At 48.9% G+C, this 27906-nt stretch overlaps 1 protein-coding gene across 2 annotated transcripts; it reads left to right on the plus strand.

The window, feature by feature from the left end:
• Positions 1 to 1925: 1925 nt before the first annotated feature.
• Positions 1926 to 27401, plus strand: PHF8 (PHD finger protein 8). Of its 2 annotated transcripts, none has more exons than XM_083482791.1 (21): positions 1926 to 3060; positions 4889 to 4974; positions 6290 to 6410; positions 7921 to 8081; positions 9016 to 9157; positions 9555 to 9741; positions 10823 to 10985; positions 11253 to 11340; positions 12026 to 12132; positions 12237 to 12328; positions 12887 to 12976; positions 14594 to 14815; positions 15012 to 15109; positions 15521 to 15690; positions 16552 to 16637; positions 17612 to 17745; positions 20821 to 21092; positions 21997 to 22092; positions 23395 to 23504; positions 24450 to 24822; positions 25727 to 27401. In XM_083482791.1, the coding sequence occupies exons 1-21, from the start codon at positions 2963 to 2965 to the stop codon at positions 25813 to 25815; spliced, it is 2985 nt and encodes a 994-aa protein (XP_083338917.1). In that variant the 5' UTR covers positions 1926 to 2962; the 3' UTR covers positions 25816 to 27401. The 2 variants fall into 2 exon arrangements, with proteins under 2 accessions (XP_083338917.1, XP_083338916.1); XM_083482790.1 differs by having other exon boundaries at positions 1953 to 3060; positions 15518 to 15690.
• The last annotated feature ends 505 nt before the right edge of the window (positions 27402 to 27906 follow it).

The raw sequence follows: 27906 nt of genomic DNA on the forward strand, positions 1-27906 counted from the left end.
ACACACTGTTTCACTTAATTATTATTATAGCACTACCTGAATGCAAAGTACAGAACAGAGAGGAAGGGAGGAATTATTCTTATTATCCTCCTCCATATAGTATCATCAGCTTGTATAGCAGTTTACATAAAATATGAGGGGATAGCTCTCTGCCCTGACAGGCTTACAGTTTTAAATTTGGCTAAACAAGGGAAGGAGAGGGACGTGAGGGCAGGCGAAGGAGGTGATGATTTGACTGACAAGTGCTGAGGTTTAGTTAGAGGCCTGGCTGCTGCCTCTAACTACATCTCCTGGTAGACGCAGTGGCGTAGCGTGGGGGGTGCAGGGGGGGCCGGCCGCACCGGGCGCAACATCTGGGGGTTAGGGTTAGGGGGCGCAAATCCACGGGTTAGGGGGCGCAAATTACTTGCCTTGCCCCGGGTGCTGACAACCCACGCTACGCCACTGGGTAGACGGCTCCCCAAATCAACAAAGACTGTGAAAACTTCACACTGGACTTCAAGCACCTGGCATTGTGTGCCTCCCAATTCTTCCTCCAGACTCTGGGTCCTTGGTTTCCAAATGAGATGCAAAAGCTTCTCTCATCAGAAAACAGATTTGAGGAGCCATGTCATCAGCTGGTGCTTCATTAAGTCCAGGGTCAACACAGCTGTCTACCAGGAGATTTTGGAGCACTTTGTGCTTCCTTCCGCAGACGAGCTTTATGGGGGTGCTGACTTCATTTTCCAGCAGGACTTTGGCACCTGCCCACACTGCCAAAAGTACCAAAACCTGATTCATTGCCCGTGGAATTACTGTGATTGATTGGCCAGCAAACTCGCCTGACCTGAACCCCATAGAGAATCTATGGGGCATTGCCAAGAGAAAGATGAGAGACATGAGACTGAGCACTGCAGAAGAGCTGATGGCTGCTATTGAAGCATCCTGGTCTTCCATAACACCTCAGCAGTGCCACAGGCTGAGAGCATCCATGCCACACCACACTGAGGCAGTAATTGATGCAAAACCAAGTACTGAGTACATATGCATGCTTCTACTTCTCAGACGTCCAATATTGCTCTATTTGCAATCCTTGTTTTGCTGATTTCACTTAATATTCTAATTCTCTGAGATTGTTAATTTGGAGTTTTCATCAGCTGTAAGCAATGATCATCACAATTATAACAAATAAAGGCTTGACATATCTCGCTTTGCATGTCATGAGTCTATCTCATATTAGTTTCACCTTTTAAGTTGACTTACTGAAATAAATGAACTTTTCCACGATATTCTAATTTTTCGAGTTTCACCTGTAGAGTCCCGTTTATGTATCGTTTATTTTATAAGATTTACACACTGCTTCATTGTGAAAGCGAAAAACCCTCAAAGCTGTTTACAAAAAGATATATCAATAAGAACGAAAAAAATCACCACCCTACTTTGAAACATGCATATACATATTAATAGCGTTTTGCCTTCCCGCAGTTCAAACCACGCTCAAGGCAGCTAAAAACGTACAACACAGGAAAAGAAGTCGTATACAGGAGATAAAAGCCTTGAAAAGAATCCACCACCAAACTGAATAATTTCCACACAAGTCACATGATGTGAAATAAAAATGCAACAAAACCCACATCAACAACCCCCGCAACGAAACTCAGCAAGCAACGTAAGCACGAAAGTCAAAATACTGTAACAGATTCGCATTGCCTCGACTTTCTAAGCATCTGGGTAGGTTTGCTTAAGCGATGTGCTTCTTAGCAGGCGCTGAGAAAAGCAGAGCAAAAGCGCCCGCTGCATCTCATGAGGCAGGGAGTTCCGCAGTTCCCCGGCGCGGCTGCGCTAAAGAGCCGAACGGGGATCTGCGGTGTTTTGCTCCTCTCGCGAGGGGCGGGAATGGCGTCTATCCCGCCTTTCAGATGTGGAACGGCAGGGGCGCAGCTCTAAGCCTTCGTATCTCTACGACGCAGGTCTCTCTTCCGTCCCTTCCCAAGATGGCTTCCCAAGCGTCCCGCGCTGCGCCTCCCCTAAGATGGCCGCCGGCGCCTCCTCGAGTCTCTCCCTCCCCCCCCCCCCGTGGTTTTGAATAAACTTTATTGAGGCGCCGGAGCGAGAGCAGGATCCCGGGCCTGGCCGAGGCCTCTAGAGTCGCCGAGAAGCAGCGCAGCCGCTTGGGCGCGAGAAGGCCTCGATCCCCGCCGTGGAGTTAGGCGCTCCTGCCCGGAAGGGAGAAAGAAGCCCGGGACGGGGCGTGCGAGTCCGCGGTGCTTGGCCTCCGCTGCGGGCCTCGGGCGAGGCGTCTCTGGCCGCGACGAGGGAAGCCCCTCCGGACAAGGCTCCTGCCGGGAGTCGAGGGGAGCCTGGCTGGGAAGTGGGGGGTATTTTTTGGGGGGGGCCTGACCCAGAGAGGCGCGAGAGAGCAGGACCCGAAGGTCGCCCGGGAGCGCGCGATGTCCCTCAGCGCCTTTGTCAGCTGGGAATCTCCTGTGGGGAGAAACTGAGGCAGCGGGCAAGTTTGGGGTGCAGCAGATGCGAGGGGGATCCCGCCCCCCGAAAAAATAAACCAGGGAAGTTTATCCCAGGAAGGCGAGGGGGGTCTCCCTCCCCCCCAGTAGGGGGGAAGTGGGTGCAAACTTGGGGAGGCTGCTTTGGAGGGCTTCGGATGATCAGAAGCAGCCCATGAAACTTCAGGTGGAAACTTTGGGGTTCAAGAGACCGCCTGCAGCCAAGCCCTGCTGTTTTGGGGGAGGAAGAGGACGCCACGGACATCGCAAGGACCCCACAAGCACGTATTGCAAGGAAGTTGGTGCTTGGGAAGTTGGGGTGGGTAAGGGGGATGAAATAATTTAGCCCCCACTCAGCCGGGGCAAGACTGGCTCTCCTGCAGACCTCGGCATGACCACGTCCTTCAACTTGCCATAGCGGGCGCTTGGACGTCGTTCGGTTCCTGGAGGGTCTTCCTTCGCTTGAACTTGGCTCCGCCATGGCCTCTGTCCCTGTGTATTGTCTCTGCCGCCTGCCCTACGATGTCACCCGCTTCATGATCGAGTGCGACGTTTGCCAGGACTGGTTCCACGGCAGGTGAGAAGGCGGCGGCACTGGGTGGGAACTGACATTTGGAGGTAGCGGCTCCAAAGCCCCCTCTTTCTTTAAATCCAGCGTATGTCTGCTCTTGGAGATGCTGCCTTTAATTGGGGGCCTTCATGAGAAGTATGGGTAGAATGCCAGTAATTCTCAAAGGGCTAGCTGCTCTAAGAATCGCCTTGCTGGATCAGGCCAAGATTTAAAGCTTGTTTCCTAAAAGTGGCCAGTCTGAGACCTCTTGAAGGCAGGAAGGGTCTTCCTCTGTTCCTGGTCCTCATCATCTGGTGTTTAGGGTTGATCTGCCTTTGTGCATGGACGCTTCTGGATGGTTGCCAGAAATCGATTGGGGGACCGTGACATTCATCCATAGAAACAGGAGTTGACCAGTGGACTTCATGTTTATACCTGCCAAACAGTTGACATGCCTTAAGTCATGGATGGGGAAACTAGCTCTTCAGGTGTCGTCAACCCCAGGAAGTGTGGCTGGTGGCCAGGAATGATAGGAGTTCCCCGTCCCCCATCCCTGCCCTAAGCTCTGATAGTTTCAGTTGGTGAGGAGGCTTAAAATAAGTTAGCCATTCCCCCCAAACAGGTAAGCAATGTGCTTAAATCAGAGCACACTGGCTATTAAGGGATCTGAAGTTATAGAAGTGCAGCAAAAATTTAAGAAGCTGTAATCCTTTTATATTGTGCTGTTTCAACCCCACGCAGCTTCTTTTTGCACTGGCATGTAGAGCAGTCATGTTCCATGGAAGATGTGAGCATAGAACTGCTTTCTATTGTGCCAGATTTATTTTATTTTTATTGCAGTTGTTTATATCCCACCATTCAGGATACAGATCCTACCAAGGTGGCCTTCAAGTACATATTCTAAAAATAAAATAAAAATAGTAACATATCAAAAACACGCTAGGGTCTTTTCTACATGATGGTTGCTGGTAGTTCATCCAGGGGTGGCCCATCTGGGGCATGTCCTGAGTGAACTTCACCTGCCTCCTTGCGCTCCTGGAATTCCTCTCATAAGGTTGATGGTAGAGTACTCTTGTTTTTTGCCAAACTGTCAGACACCCATTACCAACAGTCGTATCTGGATTAAATTTCAGATTGTTCCTTCATTTAGCCAGCGTTTTTTTTTTTTCAACTGGTACCAACTGCATGCAGAGCCTCTCACACAGCCATTTCTCACTCCCTTGTAGGACATCAATAGGTGAAGATGCCTTCACTACCAGGTCACAGGATGGAACGGACAGACAGCTGATTAAAAAATGAGCAACTTCTTAAACAAAGAGTGTGGATGTTGGGACGTGGGGTGTTTATCTTTTAAGGAGCATTTCGCTGCAATTCCATCAGGTCCTCAGGACATGCTGGTTTAGAATAGAAAGGGTTGCCTTAAACTGGAAATGACCTGTCTAGCCAAGTGAAGTGTCCTATGTATCTTTGAGGTCTCTGGCAGATGACTGTCCCATTCCTCTTCCATGCCCTTGAACTGGAGATATTGTATATACAAACTAGGCGCTCTGACTTAGGGTACAGTTCCTGTGTTTCAGAGTTAGAAGAAACAGTCTCTGGGCTTGTACAGGGTGGTCATCTAGGGCTGGGTGGTTGTAGACTTTGGGGATATTGCTTCTTTTGGAGCAAGTGGAGAACCTGTGACCTTCCAATTGTGCTTGGACTCCCCTCATCAACCTCAGCCAGTATGGCCAATGGTCAGGGATGATGGGAGTTGTAGTCTAATGACAGCTGGAGGCCACAGTCTTCCCATACCTGTTATAGTGGTTGTTGTCTGTCTTTTGGAGAGATATGTGACTGACTTTCTCTCTTCAAGCTGTGTTGGAGTAGAAGAAGATGCAGCAGCCGACATTGACTTGTATCACTGCCCTAACTGCCAACTTCTTCATGGACCATCTGTCAGTAAGTTATGGGCCTGCTGTGATTTTTCAGTGGGATGAAGACTTAATAGGATATAATTGTATACTAATTCCTGCATGGATGCTGTCTCATCACAAATCACAAAATCTGGTGTATTGATCAAATCCCTATGAATGAGAGCTTCTCTTTTTTTAAAAGTGCTACTCCTTGTGGTCCGAGAGATAAATTCTGTAATATAAAAACACAATGTGTCTGCTAAAGGATTCAAGAACAGAGATCGGGGAAAGATTTTGTGGCTTTGCACAGTGCCTCAGGGACTCCTGTCCCAAATTTCCTGCCTCCCTTGCAGCTTTGCTGTTTTCAGTTATCCAGTATTCAATCCAGTGCTTTTTGACTAATAGTCAGGACTTAATTTTTCAGAACTGAGTACATAAAAATTCTGTACTGGGGCAAGCTGGTTCTGCAACCCTTACAAGTTATGCAGATGCGTATTGTTCATCTCAATTGGCACAGTCTGTTTGCGTTTTGACTGTTTTACATCATTCCAGTTTATGCAGATTTGCATGAACTGTTTGCATTGTTCCACTATTTTACAGAGTTTATTTTTAAAAGTAATGTACAGTATTTGCTAGTTTAGACGAGGGGTAAGGACCTCAGTCCAATCCTCTGGAAAGTTTATTCACCTACTCTTCTGGCTTCTGTAATTTCAGCAGGTATTGCCCACACACTTTCAAGCCAATCTTTTGCAACCACCAGGAGTGGAAATTTGGGTTGCTTGCTTGTTTTGTTTTGTTTGTTTGTTTTTGAATGAAGGCTGAGAGTTGTAGGAAACTGAATTTTGTCCAATATCTCATTCAGTTCTTCTCCTGTGCTTTAGAACATTGTGGTGTATATGCATCCCTGCTGATGTTGGCATATCTCCATGTTTAATCATTGTGGAGATAAGGGAGTTCCAGCAGCAGTGCAGAGTTTTTAGAAACTTATGCTTTGCAAGTTCTCTCATGTATGCAACTATTAAAGAAAGATACAGTGTTGAAAAATGGACTGTCCCTGGTCTAGCCCAATAGCTGACCCACAATTTAGGGTCTTAGGATGACGCCTTTAGCTGGAGGTTTCCGCAGGGTGGTGTTTGCCAAACCTGATATACTTTCTAACACTCTACTATGGCCCTTCTTTGTTTAGCACAGACCTACTCATGTGTAGGCCCTTGACTACAGGTGTGTGTGTGTGTTTTGTTTGTTTGTAACCTCCTCATCAGCAGTATTCTCTTAGCTCCTTCAATATCTTTGTCACCTTCCTCTGCTTATGTCTTTTTCTCCCCCCGCCTTTTACTATCTTGCTCCCCCCCCCCCGACAGTGAAGCGGCGCCGGGGGACCCAAAAACAGCCCGACTCATGTGCGGTCAAAGAGGTTGGCAAGGCGGTGAAGACCGGAAGCAGTCTGTTCATCAAGGAACTTCGCAGCAGGACGTTCCCTAGGTGGGCACATGCTTGGTGATCTTTGGGTTACCCAAGAGGAAAGAAGGAAGACTTTCCAAAATCCATGTTACAGGGTAGCTGGTGTTCAGGTTGAGGGAAGCTTTTGTTCCAGAAGGCCAAGAATGCGCTGTGGACAAGCCCTTTTTGTTCCACACCTGCCTGCTCGGCAGAAGCTCTCTGTTTCCCAGCAACTTTGTGCAGGGTGGAATGAATGGTACAGCTGTAACATCAGGGCTCTTTTAACATCAGGACTCCTTTAGCCACAGTTAAAATGAGGATTTCATCACCGTGGGATCTCACGTTCCTTTCCCTCTGCCTCTGCTTAGAGCAAATGTTCTCATTTCCACTGTAACTGTGATTAAAGGGTAAGTCAGCACCTATGTCAGGTATAGGCAAACTCCGGCCCTCCAGGTGTTTGGGACTACAATTCCCATCATCCCTGACCACTGGTCCTGTTAGCTAGGGATGATGGGAATTGTAGTCCCAAACACCTGGAGGGCTGGAGTTTGCCTATGCCTGACCTATGTTGTCCTGAGTAAAGGTGACCAGGTTCAAAGTCCGCTATTAGTGACTCAGCTGCTAAAGAGGGTTGGTGGTGGTGGTGTACCTAAAATACAGCAAGTGGTCAATTGTCCACCTCACGCAGTTCACGTGCAGGACTACAGAGCCACTCCATAGATTGGCTGAACTTGGTGAGCCCAGAGTGGCCTCTGTGTGTGCTGCCTGTAAGATGGTCTCCACCACCTACTCTTCAGTCAAAGATATTGTGCTTCACGCTTTCCCACCATTCCAAGTGATCCTGATTTCTTACTCAATGGGCAGTTGAGCCCTGAGATGACGTTCCCCCAAGGTGATTTAGTAAAAATGATATGGAAGAAGAATGTATGAATGATTTGTTGCCTCAAGGTTGGGGTTCATTTTTCTGATGGTATTTTGGATCCATTAATCATGAAGCAGAGATGCATTCCAATGGGGTTGAAGCCCACTAGTCTGTTGAACTATGCTTTTAGAAAGTTGTGGCACAGCAGGTCCAGCGAGCAGCTTGTTAACGGTCTGATACAGTCTTGATAGCAGGCTGTTTCTTTGTTTTATGAACTGGTCTGCTGTTTATTGTCTTCTGACTCTTTGGGGAATCTCCCTGCAGCTGCTCACTCCCTTGGTCCTGCCCCACCCCCCTGCTGCACAGAGCGTCTCCAAAGTGAGTCTTCTAGGCTGCAGCTGCAGCTGGGGGGGGGGAGCCTCCCCACCACAACAAATAGCAAACCAAGTCATATAACATAGAAGGCTAGGGCAATCAGCTGAGTCTGTGGTGGACTCTCCGTGTTCTGTGACAGATGCACTAATAATAATAATAATAATAATAATAAATTTATTATTTATACCCTGCCCACCTGGCTGGGTTTCCCCAGCCACTCTGGGCGGCTTCCAGCAAAATGTTACCTAAAAGGTAGAAACTTGGGATTGGCTTGTTGTTCTTGGCCTGACCCCCCCCCCCGCGCTTCTTCTCCAGTGCGGACGAGGTTATCCTAAAGCCAAGCGGGACCCAGCTGACCGTGGAGTTTCTGGAGGAGAACAGCTTCAGCGTCCCCATCCTTGTCCTGAAGAAGGATGGGCTGGGCATGACCCTTCCTCCACCTTCCTTCACCGTGCGGGATGTGGAGCATTATGTGGGTGAGTAGCAGGGGAGCGTTGCCGGCAGAGTGGCCAAAGGAGACCTATGTGTTAGGTGCTTCATTCATTGCAGTCAGGAAAGGGAGCCAGCAAGTCACACAGCTTGGTGTAATGTTGTCCTTTCATCGCAGAGGCGGTGTGGTTACTTGCAATTGCATTTTGCGCATGATTGCATGGAGAGAAAAATACTGTATTTTCCGCTCTATAAGACACACTTTTTCCCTCCTAAAAAGTAAGGGGAAATTTGTGTGCATCCTATGGAGCAAATGCAGGCTGCACAGCTATCGCTGAACCCAGAACAGCAAGAGGTTGTGCAGCGAAGGGGCTCCGTTTCTCCTCCTGCTTTGCTGGAGAGGCGCTGCGCAGATTCAGAATATTTTGTTTTGTTTTGTTTTCCTCCTCTAAAACTAGGTGCGTCTTATAGTCAGGTGCGTCTTATAGAGCGAAAAATACGAGTAGTCTTGTTTGTCCTTTTTTCCGTGGTTGTGTTCAATGAGAATAAATATGGAGAAGAAGTCTTATCTTTAGCCACATGGGTTGGTTATCCCCCTAGAGCCATTATTGGTTTCCCAGCCTCTTGGAGGGTGCATGGCTATGCTCACTTACTTGTCCTCCTGCTCCACAAATGCCACCCCAAAGGCAAAAGATATGTGTGTGGAAGCCACAGGTAATGGGGAGCAGTGAGTTTCTGGCCCTTTGATAGCAGTTGCTGGCCAAGGTGCTGGAGGAAAGGAGCGGAGATGTTGGCAATGCTGAACTTCTGACAGTTCATTGCGCCCCGTTGGTGGGGATACCCTGCAAAGAGATTCCAACTGGCCGTGAAGCTCGCGAGGGGTGAGAAGAGGACTGCACTGCCATCTCCCACGCCTACAGCCCTCTCGGACACTTGTCCCATTATCTGAGCTGCCCAGCGTGTCTGTTCTTTTTTCAACAGGAGCTGACAAGGAGATTGATGTGATTGACGTGACTCGCCAGGCCGACCTCAAGATGCGCCTGGGTGACTTTGTCAGATATTACTCCAGCAGTCGCCGGGAGAAAGTACTGAACGTCATCAGCCTCGAATTCTCTGAGACCAGGCAAGGGAAAGGGGGATATGAAAGCAGCTGTGTGTCCTTGTCCTTCATTTTCCCCAGTATTCACCCTACCCAGCAGAGAGAAACCCTGGAGCTGGAGAAGCCCCACTTTTGCCATGAAGCTGTAGTATTTCCCTCCCTACTAAGAAGTAGTATCCCTCTTCTTGCTAAGTGTCTTTGCTATTGTGGGGGTGCAACAGAAGTCTTTGCAGATGGAGAAATAAGGCAGAGAAAGAGAGTTACTTGCCCAAGTGACTCCTCAAATGAGTAAGGATTTGAAATGCTATGTTCCTGGTCTAAATCCACTCATCTCTCTACTGGATTACTGTTCTAAAATCCTGTCAGGAGAAATCTCTGGAAGATGGACGAGTCAATTTATTCTTCCTTCACAATTTTTCAGGCTCTCTAATTTGGTGGAGACTCCAAAGATTGTGCGCAAATTGTCCTGGGTAGAGAACCTGTGGCCAGGCGAGTCGGTGTTTGAGCGTCCCAACGTGCAGAAGTACTGCCTGATGGGGGTGCGAGACAGCTACACGGACTTCCACATTGACTTTGGTGGCACCTCTGTCTGGTACCATGTGTTGCGGGTAAGAATATGAAGGCATGGGGGTGATCTTAGAGCTGAGCCACAGAACCAGCAGACCTCCCGGATCTATTTCCACTTCAGATTCCGGGTGATGGTTGAATGTCTCATTGTCTGTTTCCCACCCTCTCCCCAAATATTTTCTTTTTGAAATATATCCATCTTGCACATGCTAAGGTGGCTTATTGGGGTGAAGGGTTCAAGAGCCATTTGCCTGAGTAGGAGGATAAAAAATAGCCTGGAGCACCAGGCCTGGAGTCTGAGGTGGCAACTGGTATACAGTCAGATGAGTCTGCTGTCCTTGTGTTTATGCTTTCTGTTCTATGAGGAATGCAGCTAAGGAGTTTGCTTAGCAATATGGGCTTGTTTGGAAGCTCCTGAAGGGCATCATGAGGCTTCTGCCAGGCCTAGCAAAACTGAGCAGCAGGGAGGTATTTCTTGCTTCCGGTTTGATCTTCACATCTCCTGTTCCATCCTTACTCCAGAAGCTGCTGGCTGTTTTTACTGCTGCTGCTCCATTTCTGGAGCTGGTACTCTACTTCATTTTCTTTTCTGGCAAGAACCGCCTCTTGTTAGGTGGTTGAAGCCCCCATAGACGGAGGCTGAAGAAACAGAGTATGTTGAGTTCAGAGAAGAAAGAGGATTAAGAATGGAATAGGTAAATTTCAGGTGCTTTAAAGGATGTCAGAAATTATAGGATTTTTTTGACATCTACAGGCCAATAAACATTGTTTGAATGGCAGGAAAGTAGACCTGGCTAGGGTGTGTGTGTGTCACAATTCCATACAAGCACAGGGGGAAAACACAACAAGCATTGTGGTTGTCCTCTGTGTAATTCTGTGACACTCCAAATCAGCCTGCCTTGAGGTTGAGGCAAGGAGCTGGACTCTGCAGACTTGATAGCAGCCATGCTGTTTGATTGCTGCACATTAAATGCCCCCTTGTGCAACAGGATGCTTCCTTCTGTTACCCCAGCCCTCTCTGCGCTTCATAGCATCTGCTTTTGCCCCATTTGCCAGCTCTTTTGCCCCTAAACATTAGAAGTGGCATATCAGCTCCTTTTCACTACCACCTGTTCCTCGCAGGGAGAAAAGATCTTCTATCTGGTGCGTCCTACTGCTGCCAACTTGACCCTCTTTGAAGCCTGGAGCAGCTCTTCCAATCAGAATGAGTTGTTTTTTGGGGACCAGGTGGACCGATGTTATCGCTGCCCCGTCCGGCAGGGCCAGACGCTCTTCATACCCACAGGTATTGAGTCGCTCCAGCTCCTGCCTGCCACTTCCGTGGCCACTGCTACTCCTGGGGCCTTTGTTTTTCTCCCACTCAGGGACACCTCTCCTTCCATTGTGAGTGACTTGCATTGCCACAGAGTAAGCTGCAGCTCAGAATGTGGTGAAATCCAGCTGCATCTAGCGGCTGGGGGACCCTTTCCCTTTCCTCTCATAAGCCATGAGTCCTTCTGGGAGGCTCAGTCCTTACTTAGTCCATGTGACTGCTTCCTCCTTCCACTTTCAGGTTGGATCCATGCCGTGTTGACTCCTGTTGACTGCCTGGCCTTTGGGGGAAACTTCCTACACAGTCTCAACATTGAGATGCAGCTCAAGTGAGTTTGGCTGGGAGTGCTTTCCTGGCCTGCAGCGAGGCATCTTGGGAAATGGCGGGGAGGAGACTCGGTCACCGGTGGAGCACACCCTTTGGCATGCAGATGGTCCCTGATCCAGTCTCCACTTAAGGGTGGGAATGACTCTGATCTGAAACCCTGGAGAATCTCTGCCAGTCTGTACAGATAGACCAATGATCTAACTTGGTGTAAAAGCTTCCTTTATGTTCCTAAATGGGATCAGAGCCGGGAGAGAAACATAATCACAGAACAGAAAGTCCTGCTCAGCATGATGCTCTGCGCCCCCTGCTCAGTGTTGGCTGGATCCAGAGCTGTGTGCATGTCATGATTTCAGTGAGACCGCAGAATGGGATACTGGGTGAATTTCAGTTTTTAAAAGTGCCAGTTTCTAGTCCTTATGGTCTCACTGATAATGCCGGTGGAATTGCTGAGGAAGGCTTCTGGAGGTTGCCCGGCTGGGTCTTGAATGGCCTTCGAAACTCCTTGCACCTTCACGCAGTTGGCAGCAGAGCAGAACAAAGGATTTGAAATTGTGCAAATAGATTTAATTTACAGAATTTGTTTTGGGGTGTGTTTCTGATCACCAAATTTAAGTTCCTCTGGCACAGAATTCCATGGTTTTGGAGCCTACATAACCTCACTGGTCTTTTTGTTTCCTCCTGCCCAGAGCCTATGAGATTGAAAAGCGTCTCAGCACAGCTGACCTCTTCAAGTTTCCCAACTTTGAAACCATCTGCTGGTATGTTGGCAAACACCTCCTGGATATCTTCCGAGGTGGGTATTGAGTCCTCCCCTCCATGCAGTGCCCCCACCGTGCCCACACAAAGCTGCTGGGCATGAGAGCTCCTGCTGCTAATGCGCTCTGTCTCCCACAACAGGCCTTCGAGAGAATCGCAGACACCCGGCTGCTTATTTGGTTCACGGGGCCAAAGCCCTGAACACAGCCTTCCGCTCCTGGACTAAGAAGGAGGTAAAGGGTTGCAAGAAGGGCCTTTCTGGAGCTGCAGCTCTTTCTGTGGGGTTGCTGCCCAGGGTTCTGACAGACTCAGGGCAAAGCTTGCCTGCCCTCCTGCCGGCAGTCAAGAATAGACAAAAACACCTCCTAGACTCCACCAGCCTGCACATCAGGGAGAAAGCGAGTCTATAAACTTTCTCCCTGGCGCATTTCTTTTCTGTGGACGCCATTTTTATTTTGTATGGAGAAGCATTCAGTCCTGAGCCTCTGCTTGCAGTCCGAAGTGGTGCAGCTTGGACACAGGTTGACCACCTCTGCAAGGTCTAGGCCCAAATCCCAAGCGTTTGAAGGGGGAGGAAAGTTGTGGGTGGGATCCTGTGGCATTCCAGATGTTGTTGGACTCCCAACTCCCTTCATCCCTGACCCCTGGGCCATGCTGGTTGGGGCTGCTGGGAGCTGAAGTCCCACTCCTTCTGGAGTGGTGCTTGCTGCCAGCCACACCCCTTTGCCAGTGGCACTTCCATTGGGCACAGAGGGGCAGAGCTTGCAGCAACCTGATCTCCTCCTTCTCAGGCCCTGGCAGAGCACGAGGAAGAAATCCCTGGCACGGTGCGCCCAGCACAGCTCATCAAAGACCTGGCCAAGGAGATCAGGCTTGTGGAAGTGAGTATGAGAAGGAAGCCGGGCCCTTTCCTCCTGGCATTGAGGGGCCTGCATTCTGAGATGGGGAGCAGCGTTGAGAGTAGCACCATTTCTGCCCAGTCTTGAGTGCCCTTTTCATCTCAGATGCAATTGCTATAGGAAAAGACTGTGAAGAGAATAATTGGGTGCAGGATAGTGCTCACCCCGGAAATGATCTCTTTCAGCTTCTGCCTTCTGGAAGAAGGTACAGGGTTATAAAGACTAGGACTAGCTGCCTGAGAAACAGTTTCTATTCAAATGTGATTTTGGTTTTAAACACAGTGTAAGGTAGTCTCTATGGGAGTATATTGTATTTAATTATGGGGTATCAGAGTTTTTAGGGGGCTAACCAGACTGGGATAGCAGGTTTGTTGGTTTTTGAATGTCTTATGTAGATTTTTTCAATTTCTTTGTTCTGTATGGGACAATGACAATAAAGATTATCGTATTAAAAAAAGGATGGCCACCAACTTAAAAGATGATTAGACAAATTCATGCAGGTCTATCTGGCTAAGAGCCAGGGTGGCTGTGCTCTACCTTTGCAGCTGGAGGCAGCCTTGCTTCCAAAGACCAGTTGCTGGAAATCACGGGAGGAGAGAGGGCTCCTGTGCTCAGGTTCCGCTTGCTGGTTTCCTGTGAGAACAGGATGCCGGACCAGGTGGGCCCTTGGCCTAATCCAGCAGGCTATGCTTACATTATTTGGGCAGACCAGTAGATGAGGGTTTGCCACAGTTTATTACAGCTGCCTGCAGGATATACTATAAACAGCCCAGTATAGCTTAGAGCCAGCACCTGGTAGGTCTGTTGACTAGGGCTGCACTTTGGGGCTTGTTGCAGGTATGTTGGTGCCTTGTTAAAGAGGAACTAAGTCCCCTGCAGTATTCCTTGCGATGAATGTCTGGATGGCTGTCGCATCTTGTTCCCTGCAGCTTATAAGATGTTGCTCCTTCCAAATAGGAGATGTGCTCGCAGGCCATTGTGCTTCCATGCTGCGCTGCTTGAAGCAGAAGCCCTGGGTGGTTGCGAGTGTGCCTGTTGCAAGCAAATCTGCTAGTTCCAGTTAGCCTTTTGAATCAATAGGTTGACATCTCTGCTCATGAGTTGATATACCCCTTAGAGGCTGGAGTGTTCCCTTGCAAGCAGACCCCACACTGCGTCTGACTGAGTGTAACTTAGTGGCCAAGAGTGAGATCTCAGAAAGGACCCGGTTCAACTTTCACTTCACCCATGTGAGGGAACAGGGGCTCGTCCCACTGGCTCTTTGGGCAGTAATTCCACAGCTTGCTGGATCATGTTCGCGGTGTGCTCAGAGCAGCCATGGCAGAGACTGTAGCCTGGCTGTTTATACCACACCGTAGAGAAAAGCATATATTCTGGCAGCCCAAACACATGCACAGAGGACTTGCAATCTTGGTCTTTCTGTCCTGGGGGGATACCAGACAGTTTCTTCCGACTGGCAAATGCCTCCCTCTTGGTTTGTGAAGCGCAACAGAAGGCAGGCCCAGCCCAGCAGCATTTCATAGCATCAGGTCTACGTTAAGGGCTGGGGGGGAGCGGGAGCGATGTCTCCTTTGGCTTCTGATGCTCACGCTCTTCCAGGATATATTCCAGCAGAACATTGGGAAGACAGGCAGCCCATTTGGATTGCAGAGGGGTTCCCAGCCTGGTGCAGCCACCAAAAGGGGAGACCAGAGCCCCAAGGAGCTGAGCCAGCAGAAGGCCAGCCGGAAGTATGTTGCCTCGGTCAAAGCCTTGGAGCAGGAGCTACTGGACAAATACAAGCAGCAGGCCCTGAAAGCAGAGAGTCCTGGCCAGGAGGAGGTGAGCTGCCATTGTGACTATGCTGCGCGTACTCTGAGGGGGCTGTGCAATGGGGTTCTCCAGAAGTTTTGATTGGGGGAGGGGGGGAGAAAGACTTGGGGTACCTGTCTCCTGAAGCTTTGAGCTCGCTTTCTGATTAGCGTATAGCGTCACCCCCTTCTGGCCTCCTGTAGTCCACCCACCTTTTCCTTTCCAGTTTGACCTGCCAAGTTCCAGCCTGGAAGACACAGATGGGGAACCCGACCTGACGGAGGAGGAGCTGTCCATGATGGTCACCAATGGCCGGGGCGCCAGGTTCGCTTTTCTGTGTCTGCGTTATGATGTGCAAGAGGGGTCGGGTGGGATGGGAAAGCGAGACAGAATGGAGAGCTGAGCTGGTGAAGTTCCAGAAATACTGGCCTGCCACCTTCACCGCTGCCTAGGGGTATCTCAGAGATTGTCAATTAGAAGCTTGAGAGGGCCAAATCCATAGCCCTGGATCTCAAGAACTGTGCCTACACCATGGGTAGGCAAACTAAGGCCCGGGGGCCGGATCTGGGCCAAGCCAACAATCAAGTGTAAAGGCAGATTTTCGTAATGTACAGATATTTGTACAGAGAAAATGGTATGGGGCACCCAAAACAGTACCGAGCTGTGTACAGCAGCTGTTGGATCAGGGCCACGAGAGGCACGTGCCTGACCAGTCGTAATGTTTTCTCCAAGCAGGAAAATCAAGGCCTCTGAACGCAGCCGGAGCCATAAAGGGGCACTGGCACAAGTTCCCCGCAGCCCATCTGATGCTGAAGCCCCCGATATGGACTCTGAGGAGGACCTGCAGATCGATGAGACGCCGCGCAGGGAGAGGAGGAGCTTGGTGCTGCACAAGAGGCTGCCCAGTATGTCTCATCTCCCCCCCCCCCCTTTCTGTCTGTCTGCCTGTCATGTCTCTGTCGGGTTGGGAAAACACGCATTTAATTCTATTGGCGCTATAACCCACCCTCCACCAAATGGCCCCGGGTGGGTTAGAAAAACATCACAGTTAAAATAAAAAATCTGCAAAAGCAACAATGATCAGCTTAGCAAAGCAGCAGCGCAAGCGAGCATTGCAGGAGGGGCAAAACAAGAGGTCCATCTTGACCGCTCATCAAAAAGCATACGGGGATAACTTCTGAGATTTAACAGGCACTTTTGTACACAGTCACAAGCATTTATTGGCAGGCATGAGTCTAAGGTCTAGGAGCTTGCTTTTAAGGAACAAAATTAACATTAAAGTTTAAAGAATTGGGAGCATTTCACATTCTTGATTCTTTTTGTGCTTCTGTGGAATTGCAGTATATGTGCATAACTGTATAGAGTTCGCCTTTCTCCGCTTCCTGCTTTCAGGGAACTTTTCCTGTCACTCATCTTCAGTGGCTTGTTGAACAAGTTCTGCCCTCCTCTTTGTCATATTCATCTTCTAAAGAGGCTACACCTCACCCCCCCTTCCCGCCCAGCTCCTGCTTCAGGCATTATTAGCAGCAATATTGTGGAATTTCCAAAGTCTCTGCCTGGCTAAATGACAAACTGGCAGCCCGATCCTGTACCTGCTTGGTCCTTGCCCTCTCCCAGATCACAGGTGTTGCACTGCAATCACCTGATGGGTCTATGCAATAGTAGCCCCTTCCCTTGCAGATGCTGGTATGCTTCTGTCACAGCTCCCAATCCCTACTCCTTTGTGTCCAACTGTTAATTGAACATTTGCTGTCTTTTGCTTCAAGAATTTCCCCGGAAGTTGCCACGAGCCAAGCCCTGCTCCGACCCAAACAGAGTGCGAGAGCCAGGAGAAGTAGAGTTCGACATTGAGGTAAGTTGGGCTCAGGACTTCAGGAATGTTGTGCTGCCGGGAGCTTGATAGCAGAAATGAGGCTTCATTTAAGTTACGATCTCCCTGGAAATTTGAGTCTGACATCTGGAGGGTCATGGCCTCCTCATGGCCTTACTTCAGTGAAGTAAGCAGTAAGTTTGTTTGTTGATTTTAAGGCATTCTTATGCCTCTTAATCATTAGCAGTTCAGGTCAGGATGGCCATTTCAGGGGTTTTTCTGGAGTTGAAGGGGGCAGGCCACAGCAAGATTCACATGTTTGCTCTTGTTTTCATTTTATTATAATCATTATTATAATTAGTTTTGTTTGTTTGTTTATGCCACCTATCCAACTGGGTTAGCCCAGCCACTCTGGGCAACTTCCAACAAATTAAAACACAGGAAGACATCAAACATTAAAAATGTGCTTTTATTGTTTTTTTGAAATGTGCCTTTGTTATTGTTCCAAGCTGCCTAAAGTAAAAAGAATGACTAGATCAGCGGGGAAGTGTGCAAAGTGTGTGTTTTTAATAACCTTTCTTTTTGTACCTCCTAAGTGGAGAGAAGAAGCTTAGTCTGAAACGTGGCCACTTCCCTTTTCTGAAGACTGATGGTCTGGACCAGTTATCGGTCACCCTGACTTTCTGAATCATTTTCCTCCTCCAACAGTGATGAGCAGCAGAAGAACCATGAGTTCTCCTGAGGCTCCTTCTCTGTCCCTAAACACTGGGCTTCAACCTCTAGGGGAACAAGCCACTTCTCCCTTTACTAGGTTTTGTGGGATGCAGACCAGTTCCTGTGCGCGTGTGTGACTATTTCCTCCACTCTTGCAGCCTGGCTGCTCAGGTTCCTCTTAAGGAGGGTGGGAAAGAGAGCTCTGCCTCTGCTGCTATTGGACACAGTGCACAGAGAAGCAGGATATAAACTTAATAGGCGAATTGCCAACCGAGGCTCTCTAAAATTTGTTCCATTCTCAGGAGGACTACACCACAGAAGAAGAGGAGGACGCCTCCGGCGATGACCAGCTGGAGGGCGGCAGCAGCGCTGCCGGGATCCTGGACCTGCTCAAGGCCAGCCGGCAGGTGGGCGGTGCAGACTATGACGAGCTCAGGTGAGAAGCAGCCGCTGACGGGCCTCAGGTACTGCTGCTGCTCTTGGGGCCTCTAAACAGACCTGCCCATGGGAAGTCTCAGGGCACTCTTCCCTTCTCTGCAACAGTTGGTTTGTCCAGAAGTGCTGGAGGGGGCTCTCTTCTTATAAGAGCAAAAGAAAGAGGTGCTTTCTCCCTTCCTTTTAGGTGGGGAGCCTCCAGGCCGCGCTCTGCCTGGCCACACCTCCCTCCCCAGCCATACCGCACACATACTGGCACGAGGACCCTGGCTGGTTGCCTAGAAGGAACTGTCACCCATGGGCTAAAAAAGGAGCCCCACATTTGAGAGTGCATTTCTTCTCCGCAGTCTACCCTCTTCAAAACTGAGATGTTGTCTTGCGTACATGCGTCACCCAAGCAGCCCCCTTGGGGTGTCCTGTCCCCTCCGCTTTGCCAAAATGGCTGTGCTGGCAAAGGCTGATGGGAGTTCTTGTTGGAGGGTGCCAGGCTGAGAAAGACCTGCTCTCAAATGTGGGAGGCAGGAAGTCAGTCACCCAGGAGAGGAAGAGGCAGAGGAGGAAAAGCTAGAGGGGCACCACTCCCAAACCGCCAGTTTCATGTTGTAACTGCCATGTGTGGGGCCAGGCGTATAGGATAGGGAACCTGCCCACCCATCACTTTCACACCTAGGTCCTCCCTGCTCAGTACAGTGGTACCTTGGGTTACAGGCGCTTCAGGTTACAGACTCCACTAACCCAGAAATAGTACCTCAGGTTAAGAACTTTGCTTCAGGATGAGAACAGAAATCGTGCTCCGGCGGCGCAGTGGCAGCAGGAGGCCCCATTAGCTAAAGTGATGCTTCAGGTTAAGAACAGCTTCAGGTTAAGAACGGACCTCCAGAACGAATTAAGTTCTTAATCTGAGGTACCACTTTATTGGTTTCCCTGTGTCTGATCACAATGCCAGTATGGCCATGCTCTCCCTCTACTGGAGAGCATAGAACAGGATTCTTCATGCAGCACAAAGGCAGTCGTGGCCACCAAGTTGGATGGCTTTAAAAGAGGAGTAAACAAATTCATGGAGGAGAATGTGGAGGAGAAACAGAAGAGGGCCATCGATGGCTCCTAGCCAGAATGACTGGTCTCTTATCTCTGCAGCAATGCTTCTGAATACCAGTTGCTGGAAACCAAAGGGGCTGGGGGAGGGGGCTCTTATGCTCATGTTCTGCTCGCTGGTTTCCCACAGGCATCTGGTTGGCCACTGTGGGAACAGGAAGCCAGAGTAGATGGCTCCTTGGCCTGCACCCAGCAGCCCCTTTTATGTCCTCCTCCCACTTTCTCTTGCCATGGATTTCTACTCAGTATTGATAGTTAGCAGAATAAAATTCCCTCAAAAATAGACCAGAGGCAATTGCGTTTCATCCAGCAGAGCTTTGCTGCTACTGAAGGCAAATGAGCATCTTGGTCACAAATCCAATACATTCAGGGTTGGCACTGTCCATAAGGAATCCAGTTGCAGCAGACTTAACTTAAACTTACAGTAACTTATAATAAGTCTGAACCTTAACACTAAGCATACTGTGTCCAGAACACCACGCCAGAAAGGAAAAGAGAAAGAAAGAGAGAGAGAGCCAGGCTCCTCTGGCCTTATTATTATAGTCTGCATGACCTTGTCAGAAAGAGATAATAGAAGCAGTTTAAGCCAGCTGTGCTCAGCTTCTCTGAAGGAATAACACAAACATCATGAACCTTCTGCTTGTTTCTTTCACACAGAGAAGCTTCCAGAACCCTCTTGAATTAATTAGAATAGGAAAGATCTCTACACATCAGATCAATATTTTCTGTACTAAGAAATGCAAACAAACGCCTCTAGCACTGGGGTCCCCTTTCATCTAGCTCCCTCTTTCTCCAGTAAGAGCTGTGTATGTATTCTGCGGGTCCGAAGAAACTCAGAGTGTAGCATTGGTCAGTGGTCCAGAAGAAAATTTCCTCTTTTTATTTCATTTCATTTTATTCATGTAATACATTTTTATTCCGTCCCTCCTTCCAAAGGAGCCCAGGGCAGCAAACATCAACATTTTAAAATTATTTAACAAAATACATGGACTGCTTTAGTATAGTCAGTTTACAAGAAATATTAAGATTATCCATTAAAAAGTTTAAAACCATTAAGAGCATTCAAAAATAATTAAGATTAACTGTAAAAGAGCTTAAAACATGTCAAGACTTACACATCTGGATGGGCTTTCCTAAACAGAAATGTTTTTAGCAGGTGCTGAAAAGGATACAGAGAAGGCACCTGCCTGGTGTCCCTAGGCAGAGAGTTCCAAAGTGTAGGTGCTGCCACACTAAAAGGTTGAATTTTTTTTGAAACAGTGCAATTTAAAATAAAATTAAATCATCTTTAAAATAATTTAATACGGTTTTCTTCTTTAAAAAATGAAATTTCAGTCCTCTCCCTTCATGGAGGCAAAGGGGTGCTTGAGGGAGTGTGGGTGATGCCTCCTGCCTCCCATCTCACAAGTGGGGGTGGCGGGAGCTGAATATGATTTCCAGCTGTCCAGGGGCCCTGCAGAAATTCATAGCTGCTGCTCCCCCCAAAGCTAGAAAAACCCAGAATAAATTTGGCAAATACAGTCATACCTCGGGTTACAACTGCTTCAGGTTGTGTTTTTTCGGGTTGCGGACCACCGAAACCTGGAATGGGTTACTTCTGGGTTTCGGCGGTTGCACATGTGCAGAAGTGCTAAATTGCGCTTTGCGCATGCGCAGAAGGGCTGAATCGCAACCCGCGCGTGCGCAGACGCGGGTTGCGAACGTACATCCTGCACGGATCACGTTCGCAGACTAAGCATCCACTGCACATACGAAGTGCACAATACATTTCTCAAAATAAGAAAAATGATGCCTGTTTGCTGGATTTCTACAGCTTGCCTTGGGGCACACCTTTACTTATTTTGTCTAAATAAACATGGATTATGCTTGAGCTCCTGCTTGTGGATGCTCAGCTTTGCTGCCAAGTCGGGGCTGGTCGGCAGTGCGATGTGTGTGGTTGTGGCTGATGCCTCTTTTGTGTGTCCCCCCCCTCCCCCCGCAGTGATGCACCTGCCTCCCCCAGCACTCAGGAAGCCATCCAGGGCATGCTGTGCATGGCTAATCTCCAGTCGTCCTCGTCCTCGCCAGGGGCCTCCAGCTTGCAAGCCTGGCTGACAGCGGGGCACGAACGCGGCTCTGCGGGAGCCTCCGGCACTCAGCGCTCAGGAAAGAGGCCCATCAAGCGCCCGGCCCATCACAGCACCGACAGCGAGGAAGAGGCCAGCATGGACGAGCAAGAGAGCCTGGGCGCCTGCTTCAAGGATGCTGAGTACAGTAAGGCTGCCCTGACTGAGAAGAGGGGCTTTGCTCTGCAGTAACAGGGCGGGGGAGAGTGGCAGGGAAAGGGGGAGAGAGAATGAGGTCCAGACAAGGGCTGGGACCCTCCAGGGATTGCAGGACTACAGCTCCCATCACCCTGAGCACTGGCCCTCCTGGCTGGGGCTGATGGGAATTGGAGTCCAGCCACATCTGGAGGGCCACCGGGTTTCACCAGCCCTGCTTTAAAGGAAGCAGCCAATCTGTAGACCTATAATCAGGCTGGATCCTTATACTCTAAAGGAGGCTTATATTGCTCCAAAAGGTGCAAAAGGTTCCCAGGTGACTGCTGAAGTGTCATGCGGCTTTGGTCTGTTCACTGTAATTTGGCCTTTGTCTGGGTAAGCAGCACTTTCCCCCAGAGCAGGGGCCAAAGGGTGATAACACTGCCTGCTGCTGTCTCCCTGTTTGTGCCGCTACAACCCCAAGGCTGGCAGCTATCATTGGGGCTGGGCTGAGCTGCCCGAGCTCAGTGGCTGCATGCCCTGTGCCCCTCCTCCCTATGGGGCGGGGGGGGCAGAGAGAGTGAGAGAGAGCAAGAGTAGACTGGCCTTGCAGCACCGAAATTCCCCACTGTGACACCTTTCTCTGGTTTGGCCCTTGCCCACCCTTGCGCAGCTGGAGAGCAGGATTGGAGGGGTCCTTCCTGGTCTCTGTTTCTGTGAATTTCAGACAATTTCTGTAGAAGATTTAGCTGGTAGCTAAATCTCACAGTTTAACGCCACTCAGCAATTCCAGCATTTTGTTTTTTAAATGTTGTTTGGTCTGAGTGTGAAGATGTGGGCTAAACGCTGCTTACCAGTTTTTTGTAACTGAAGTGCCTGTATAGAACTCGGTCCTGCCTGATTCCCTCTTTCCGTAGTTTACCCTTCCTTGGAATCGGATGAAGATGACCCAGCCTTGAAGTCTCTACCAAAGAAGAAGAAATGCACAGACGATGCGCCTTGGAGCCCCAAGGGTAAGAACCCATCTCCTGTCCCTGGGACGGGTGCATGAATGTGATGCTGCATAGAGGCAGGAAGAGCACCAAATGCAATCTCCTGAGTTTATTTGCTTCATAATGTTGTTGCTAAACAAGCTTCTTGGTGGATCCAGAGATATGTTTGAAAGTGGGTGGCTGAAATGCCTGTGGAGATGAGAGGATTTCATGAATAAGTTTTTCGCATTTGGGGACGGGCCTTCGGTCTCCCACATTGGGCCTTGGCCTTCCCTATGAACATCACTAGCCCAAAAAATTGTGCAGGTGTGTTGCAGGTGTGCTGTTTGCTTGCTATGTATGCTTTGCAAGTTGCAGAATCCAGCTTTTCTTGGTGCAAAGGATGGGAACCCTCGAGGTCTAGATTTTGTGTTCTCTGCACTTCAACAAAAATCTGCGCTGTGTAATGCAGCCCGTTCTGCAATTCTGCAGCATCATGGAGTGCAAAAGAGACTGGCCTCTCAGGATTATTTAACTTACCTGAAGCAATTTGGTTTGGGGAGACTGTTTTGGTGAAGACAAAAAACAAAAAACTCCCTTTGCTGTATGGAAGGGAAGAAGGGTGTTTTCTTTTAGAAAGAAAGGTTTTGGTTTTTTTAAAGAAACAGCCTGTTAAGCAGTGTTGAGAGGGCTGTACTTCATGGCTCTGAAATGCACCCAGAGTGAAGGGCACCCTCCACTCACAGTGTGTGCTGTTCCCTTCTCTTTCCTTTGCTCATATGTGCATATACCTGCCATTCCTGGGTGTGGCTCCTCCTGGATTGAAAGCTGTATCTCCTAGAAGGCCTAGGACAGGGACGTCCAACTCCCAATGGACTGTAATCTACTCACAGTATAAAAAAACTCGCAGTGATCTACCCATTGTTGTTAAATGGACCAAAGTTGTTGAGCTTTTTTGGGGGAGGCCAAAGTTGAGTTGTTCAGCTTTTTTGGGGAAGGAGGAAGGAGATCACTGTGGGGCCAGAGATCTACCAGGAACACCCCGTGATCTACTAGTAGGGGTAAATCACGGGGTGTTCCTGGTAGATCTCTGGCCCCGCAGTGATTTCCTAGGGGGCGTTCTTGCTTTGGGGGCAACACTGCAAGTTGTGCTGATCGCTGTTTGTGTAGCATTTTCCATTCCTGTGGGTCCCTCTCCATTCTCCCACTTGGAGCGGGAACAGTGATTTTCTTTCCTCCTTTGAAATCTCTCTTAGTAGGCACAGGATGAGGGTGTTGTTCTTCCTTTAAGCCCAAGGTCCAGAATACCATCAGGAACACAAACATTTCTTTTCCTCCTTGCAGCCCGGGTCACCCCAACACTGCCCAAGCAAGACCGCCCCGTGCGTGAGGGCACCAGAGTGGCATCTGTCGAGACAGGCTTGGCGGCTGCGGCAGCTAAACTGGCTCAGCAGGTAAGTGGCAAGACTTGCTTTGGAGGTGGGAAGAAGGGACAGAGATGCTGGGATGTCTTTGAAGACGTCGGAGAGGCTTTTGCTTCACGAACTCAGAGGCCTCAGGATGTTTCAGGCAGGGTAGGGCTGGAGTTTGGTAGAATATTTCTGACCTTCATCGTTAGGGGATCAGTGTGCTAACTTATTCATTAATTGCCTTTTCGTCAGTGGTTCTTAAAGCAACGTTGCGACTAATAAATCTGCATGACCTACACCTATTCAAGTACTTTGTGTTTGGATTAGATTTCACAGAGATTTCAGTATTCTTCGTGGGGTTTGTGGCCAAAGAAATAACTTTTGTGTAACCCTTTAAAATAATCCATTTTTGGAATTATCCCCAGCCACTGCTAACAGATAACTTTAGTGACCCAAAGCAGGGATGGGCTATGAATTCTCTGCCCTGGAGCTCCCATCCCAGGGAGAAGCCAACATATGTCCCATCAGCCCCAGCCAGCTTAGCCAGTGGTCAGGGATGATGGGCACTGTAGTCCAGCAACATCAGGATGGCCATGATCCAGAGATTTACAGAAGATTGGAAGAAGTATATGAATTATCTGAAGAGCAATTGTAATCAACAAATTATGCTAGTAGGACTACAAGAAGTTTTGTAAGGAGAAATATATGAAGTGTTACAAAGTAGAAAAAGATGAGATATTGGTTATGAGTTTGAAATGTAATAGGGAAAATAAGAAATGCATACTAAGAGATTAGACTGGAAAATTTTCAGACAGGACTGATGGAAGTCAAAAAAAATGAATAAGATGTAAAAGTATGTTTAATTATTGAAAATGGTATGTTAAAAAACTAATAAAAATTTATATATATATAAAAGAAAGGCTGGCCATGATCACAACTAGAGCTCTAAATAAGGAATTCCTTTGTTGCTTTCTCTCTCTCTGTCTTAAGGAACACCAGAAGTTGCAGCGACGGAAACTCGTGAAAAAGAAGCTGCCCTCCCCCAAGCCACCCAGCCCGGAACCAGAGCCGGAGCCGGAACCAGAACCAGACCCAGAACCATTGGAAGCTGAAGCGGAACCAGACCTGCCTCTGCCACAGCAGGATCCGGACCCTGGAGCGGCGACTCTGGCGCCCACTCCTCCCACCCCGGAACCCAAGCAGGAGCAGTTTGCTGGCAGCCTGGTGGACCACGAGTACACCGCCCGGCCCAACGTCTTTGGCATGGCCCAGGTGAACCGCAGCTCCACGCCCATGGCACCTGGCGTCTTCTTGTCCCAGCGGCGCCCCTCGGCTGGCTCCTCAGGTCCTCAGGCAGCGCAAGGTAAGCGGGAGTGTGTGGACCTTGGGAGGCTGGTGCTGTTGGTGCAGATTAGAGGAGGATCTGGGGGTGTTCTAGGAATCCAAAATCATTTAGTCCAGAGCAGTCCTTGCCTGAACACCTTCCCCCTGGACTGCTTTCTGTGTCAATCAGCAAGTGGGAAAGATTTTTCCTTCTCTGGCATCAAGGTGTCTTGGGCTGGTTCTTGGACCATGACACCATGGGACTTCAATAATAATAATAATAATAATAATAATAATAATAATAATAATAATAATAATAATTTTTATTTATACCCCGCCCTCCCCAGCCAAGACCGGGCTCAGGGCAGCTAACACCTGATATAAAAACAAATTGGTTGAAATACAACTTAAAAACAAGATTAAAATACAACATTGAAACATCAAAATACAGCCTCATTTCAATGGAAACTCAAATCAAAAACTTTTTGGGGATGAAAATGTCAAGACTTCACCAAGGCTAACTTTCCAGACTGGTCCTACATGGGCCAGAAAAAAGCCAGGGAAGTCCCCAAATAGGAGTTCCATCACAGGAGGAGAAAGGAAAAAGCAAAGAGGGGGAGGGAAATAAACTGATTCCAAGCCAAAGGCCAGGCAGAACAACTCTGTCTTACAGGCACTGCGGAAAGAAATCAGATCCTGCAGGGCCCTGGTCTCATGAGACAGAGCGTTCCACCAGGCTGGAGCCAGTGTTGAAAAGGCCCTGGCTCTGGTTGAGGCTAATCTGACTTCCTTAGGGCCCGGGACACCTAGGGTGTTGCTATTTATGGACCTTAAGGTCCTCCGTGGGGCATACCGGGAGAGTAGGCAGAAGTTGTGTATCTTGTTTGGATAAGTTGACCTCTGGCTGTCCTCATCCCTGACTCAACCATTTCCCCCCCTCTCAGGGAAACGCCCCAAGAAGGGCTTAGCGACAGCCAAGCAGCGGCTGGGACGCATCCTGAAGATCCACCGTAACGGCAAGCTGCTGCTCTGAGTGCCACCCTCGCACTGGCTCCAAGACCTCACGCCCCTTGGGCACCAGCGGATGAGTGAGGCACGGATGAGGCCCAGAGACACTGCCTTCGTGTCCTCAGGAGAGCTGCCGGGACAATGGGGTGTGGATGAGCCCCCCGTGCTACCTCTCCCTCATGTGGATCAGGGCCAAGACTGAGCTGCTCCTGCCCCTGGAAGCATTGGGCTAGATTGGCAGCTGCTCTGATCTTGAGCTGAACCACGCTTCCTTCCCCTGAAGAGGCAGACACCGCCAGAGGCGCAGAGGGGCTTCATCACGCCCAGGGACTCTCCATCCCTACCTCGACCCGCTGCACTTCCTTTTCTGTCTATTTTGGGGCTTATACCTCTGTAGAATTCTCCCCTTCCCACTGCCATATTGCACACAAGGATATTGGTTAGACATTTCTTCCCAGCGACCTGTTGCATTTTCGTTGCTGTACACAGATCCTGGCACACAGTGCTTTTAATTTTCTTTTTTTTTTAACAGTCTTCCTTCCCCCCACCACAAAAAAGAGGGAAGCAACTGCTTATTGCCCTCACTTAAAGCAGATAACCCGTCTCCTTTCCCAGTCTTCTAGAAGTCTGACCCCCTTTCAGACACATCTTGGGGGGGGGGGCACTCTGTGCTTCAGAGCATCACCCGCCAGTTCGGCAAACTCCCAAGAAAGCAGGACAGGGACAGCTCCCTGGGGAAATGCAAAGGTATTTTGTCCTGCGCTGCTTCTCAAGAACTTGGGTTTGAGGAGAGGGCAGGCTGGATATAATTGGATTTCCAAAAAACCCCAGCCAGCTGCAGCGAGAGAGTCGCCATCATGGCTTATGCACACAAAACTTGCCATTGGTGAAGTCACCTTCATTGTGTGAGTGGGAGTCAGGTGTTGTTGTTTTTCATGTCCTTCCAGATCATAAGCTCCCTGCACATTCAAGATTAGCATTTTGGGGGAAGGCTAAACTAGTGTCTTCCCCTGACTTGCCCAGTTATCCATGTGAAGGGGGTTCTGTTGTTTTACCGTTGTTGCTGCTTTGTTTTTAATCTAGCACACAAACCCTTCCCCCACTTGTCAGAAGTGATACAGACCAGCGCCAGCTACATCCAATGGGGTTCCTCTGGTGGGGGGTTCAGAGTATCTCCCCTGTAATGGATCTGGTAGGTTTTCCTTTATGACATGGGGGTCTCCAGTAAGGCTTCACAGTTCTTCCTACTGCAAATCTCTTCTATTGTTGATTTCCCCTTCCACACCCCACTTTTCTGGGTCTGTTTTTACATTCTTCGCATGAAGCAGTCTCCCTTCCACTCCCCCCACTTCCGACCCCTACAGCGGCAGGGAGGGCACCATGCCCCCTAAGCAAGGACTTTAAAAAGACATTTGTACCCAGCTGCACGGCTCAGTTTATATGGCTGTGTACCATATTTTTATGCCAGACTCCAGCAGGCTTTGTGTAAATGTTTGAATTCTATTTTTTAGGCATCTCTCTAGAAATGTGTGTTTTAAAAAAAAAAATCAAACGAGGCTAAAACTTTTTTTTATATATATTCAAGGTTAGAATAAAACCTTTGATGGTTTAGCATGGCTCGTATATGGGGCACATTTTTCTGATTTTTTTTCCAGGAACGAAAGCCTTCATGTGGGTTTGCTGGGAGCTCCCCTCTCTCCGACAAAGTCTTTGAAGAAGTTGGGCTTTCAGTGTAAACTTAGGGCAGCATCTCACACAGTACTCAGGTTGAGATACCACTTCCAAAGCATAGATGGCATGCCAGTTTTGAAGGGCACCTGTGCACATTATTTTCAGCTGGGTGGCTTTAATATTGGGGCTAATGTGAAATTGCTCCCCATTTCTTTTGTGAACATTTTCAACAGTGTCTTCAAAATATCTCCCTTTTCAGCAGTTCTTTTTTTACATATCTTGGAAGAAGAAGAAAGACATTTTGCAAGTGCCCCGAGTTGCATTATCAAGCAGCCCAATCAGATTGTGGCCGGTGACACCATGACATCAGGCCTAGTCTAGTGATGCTGTCCTGTTCAGTATGTGATGGGTTCACCCTCATAACTAATGCAAGAAGGAAGTAGCA

This window comes from Podarcis liolepis, assembly GCF_965112155.1.
Source record: "Podarcis liolepis genome assembly, chromosome: 17".
Lineage (NCBI taxonomy): Eukaryota > Metazoa > Chordata > Lepidosauria > Squamata > Lacertidae > Podarcis > Podarcis liolepis.

What these genes read in the sequence shown, in the direction of transcription:
- PHF8 (XM_083482790.1), top strand. Translation starts at nt 2,963, where the DNA reads ATGGCCTCTGTCCCTGTGTATTGTCTCTGCCGCCTGCCCTACGATGTC. An exon ending in CGCAGCAGGACGTTCCCTAG is followed by an intron (nt 6,411 to 7,920) that starts GTGGGCACATGC and finishes CTTCTTCTCCAG; the next exon opens with TGCGGACGAGGTTATCCTAA. An exon ending in GCAGACTATGACGAGCTCAG is followed by an intron (nt 17,746 to 20,820) that starts GTGAGAAGCAGC and finishes CTCCCCCCGCAG; the next exon opens with TGATGCACCTGCCTCCCCCA.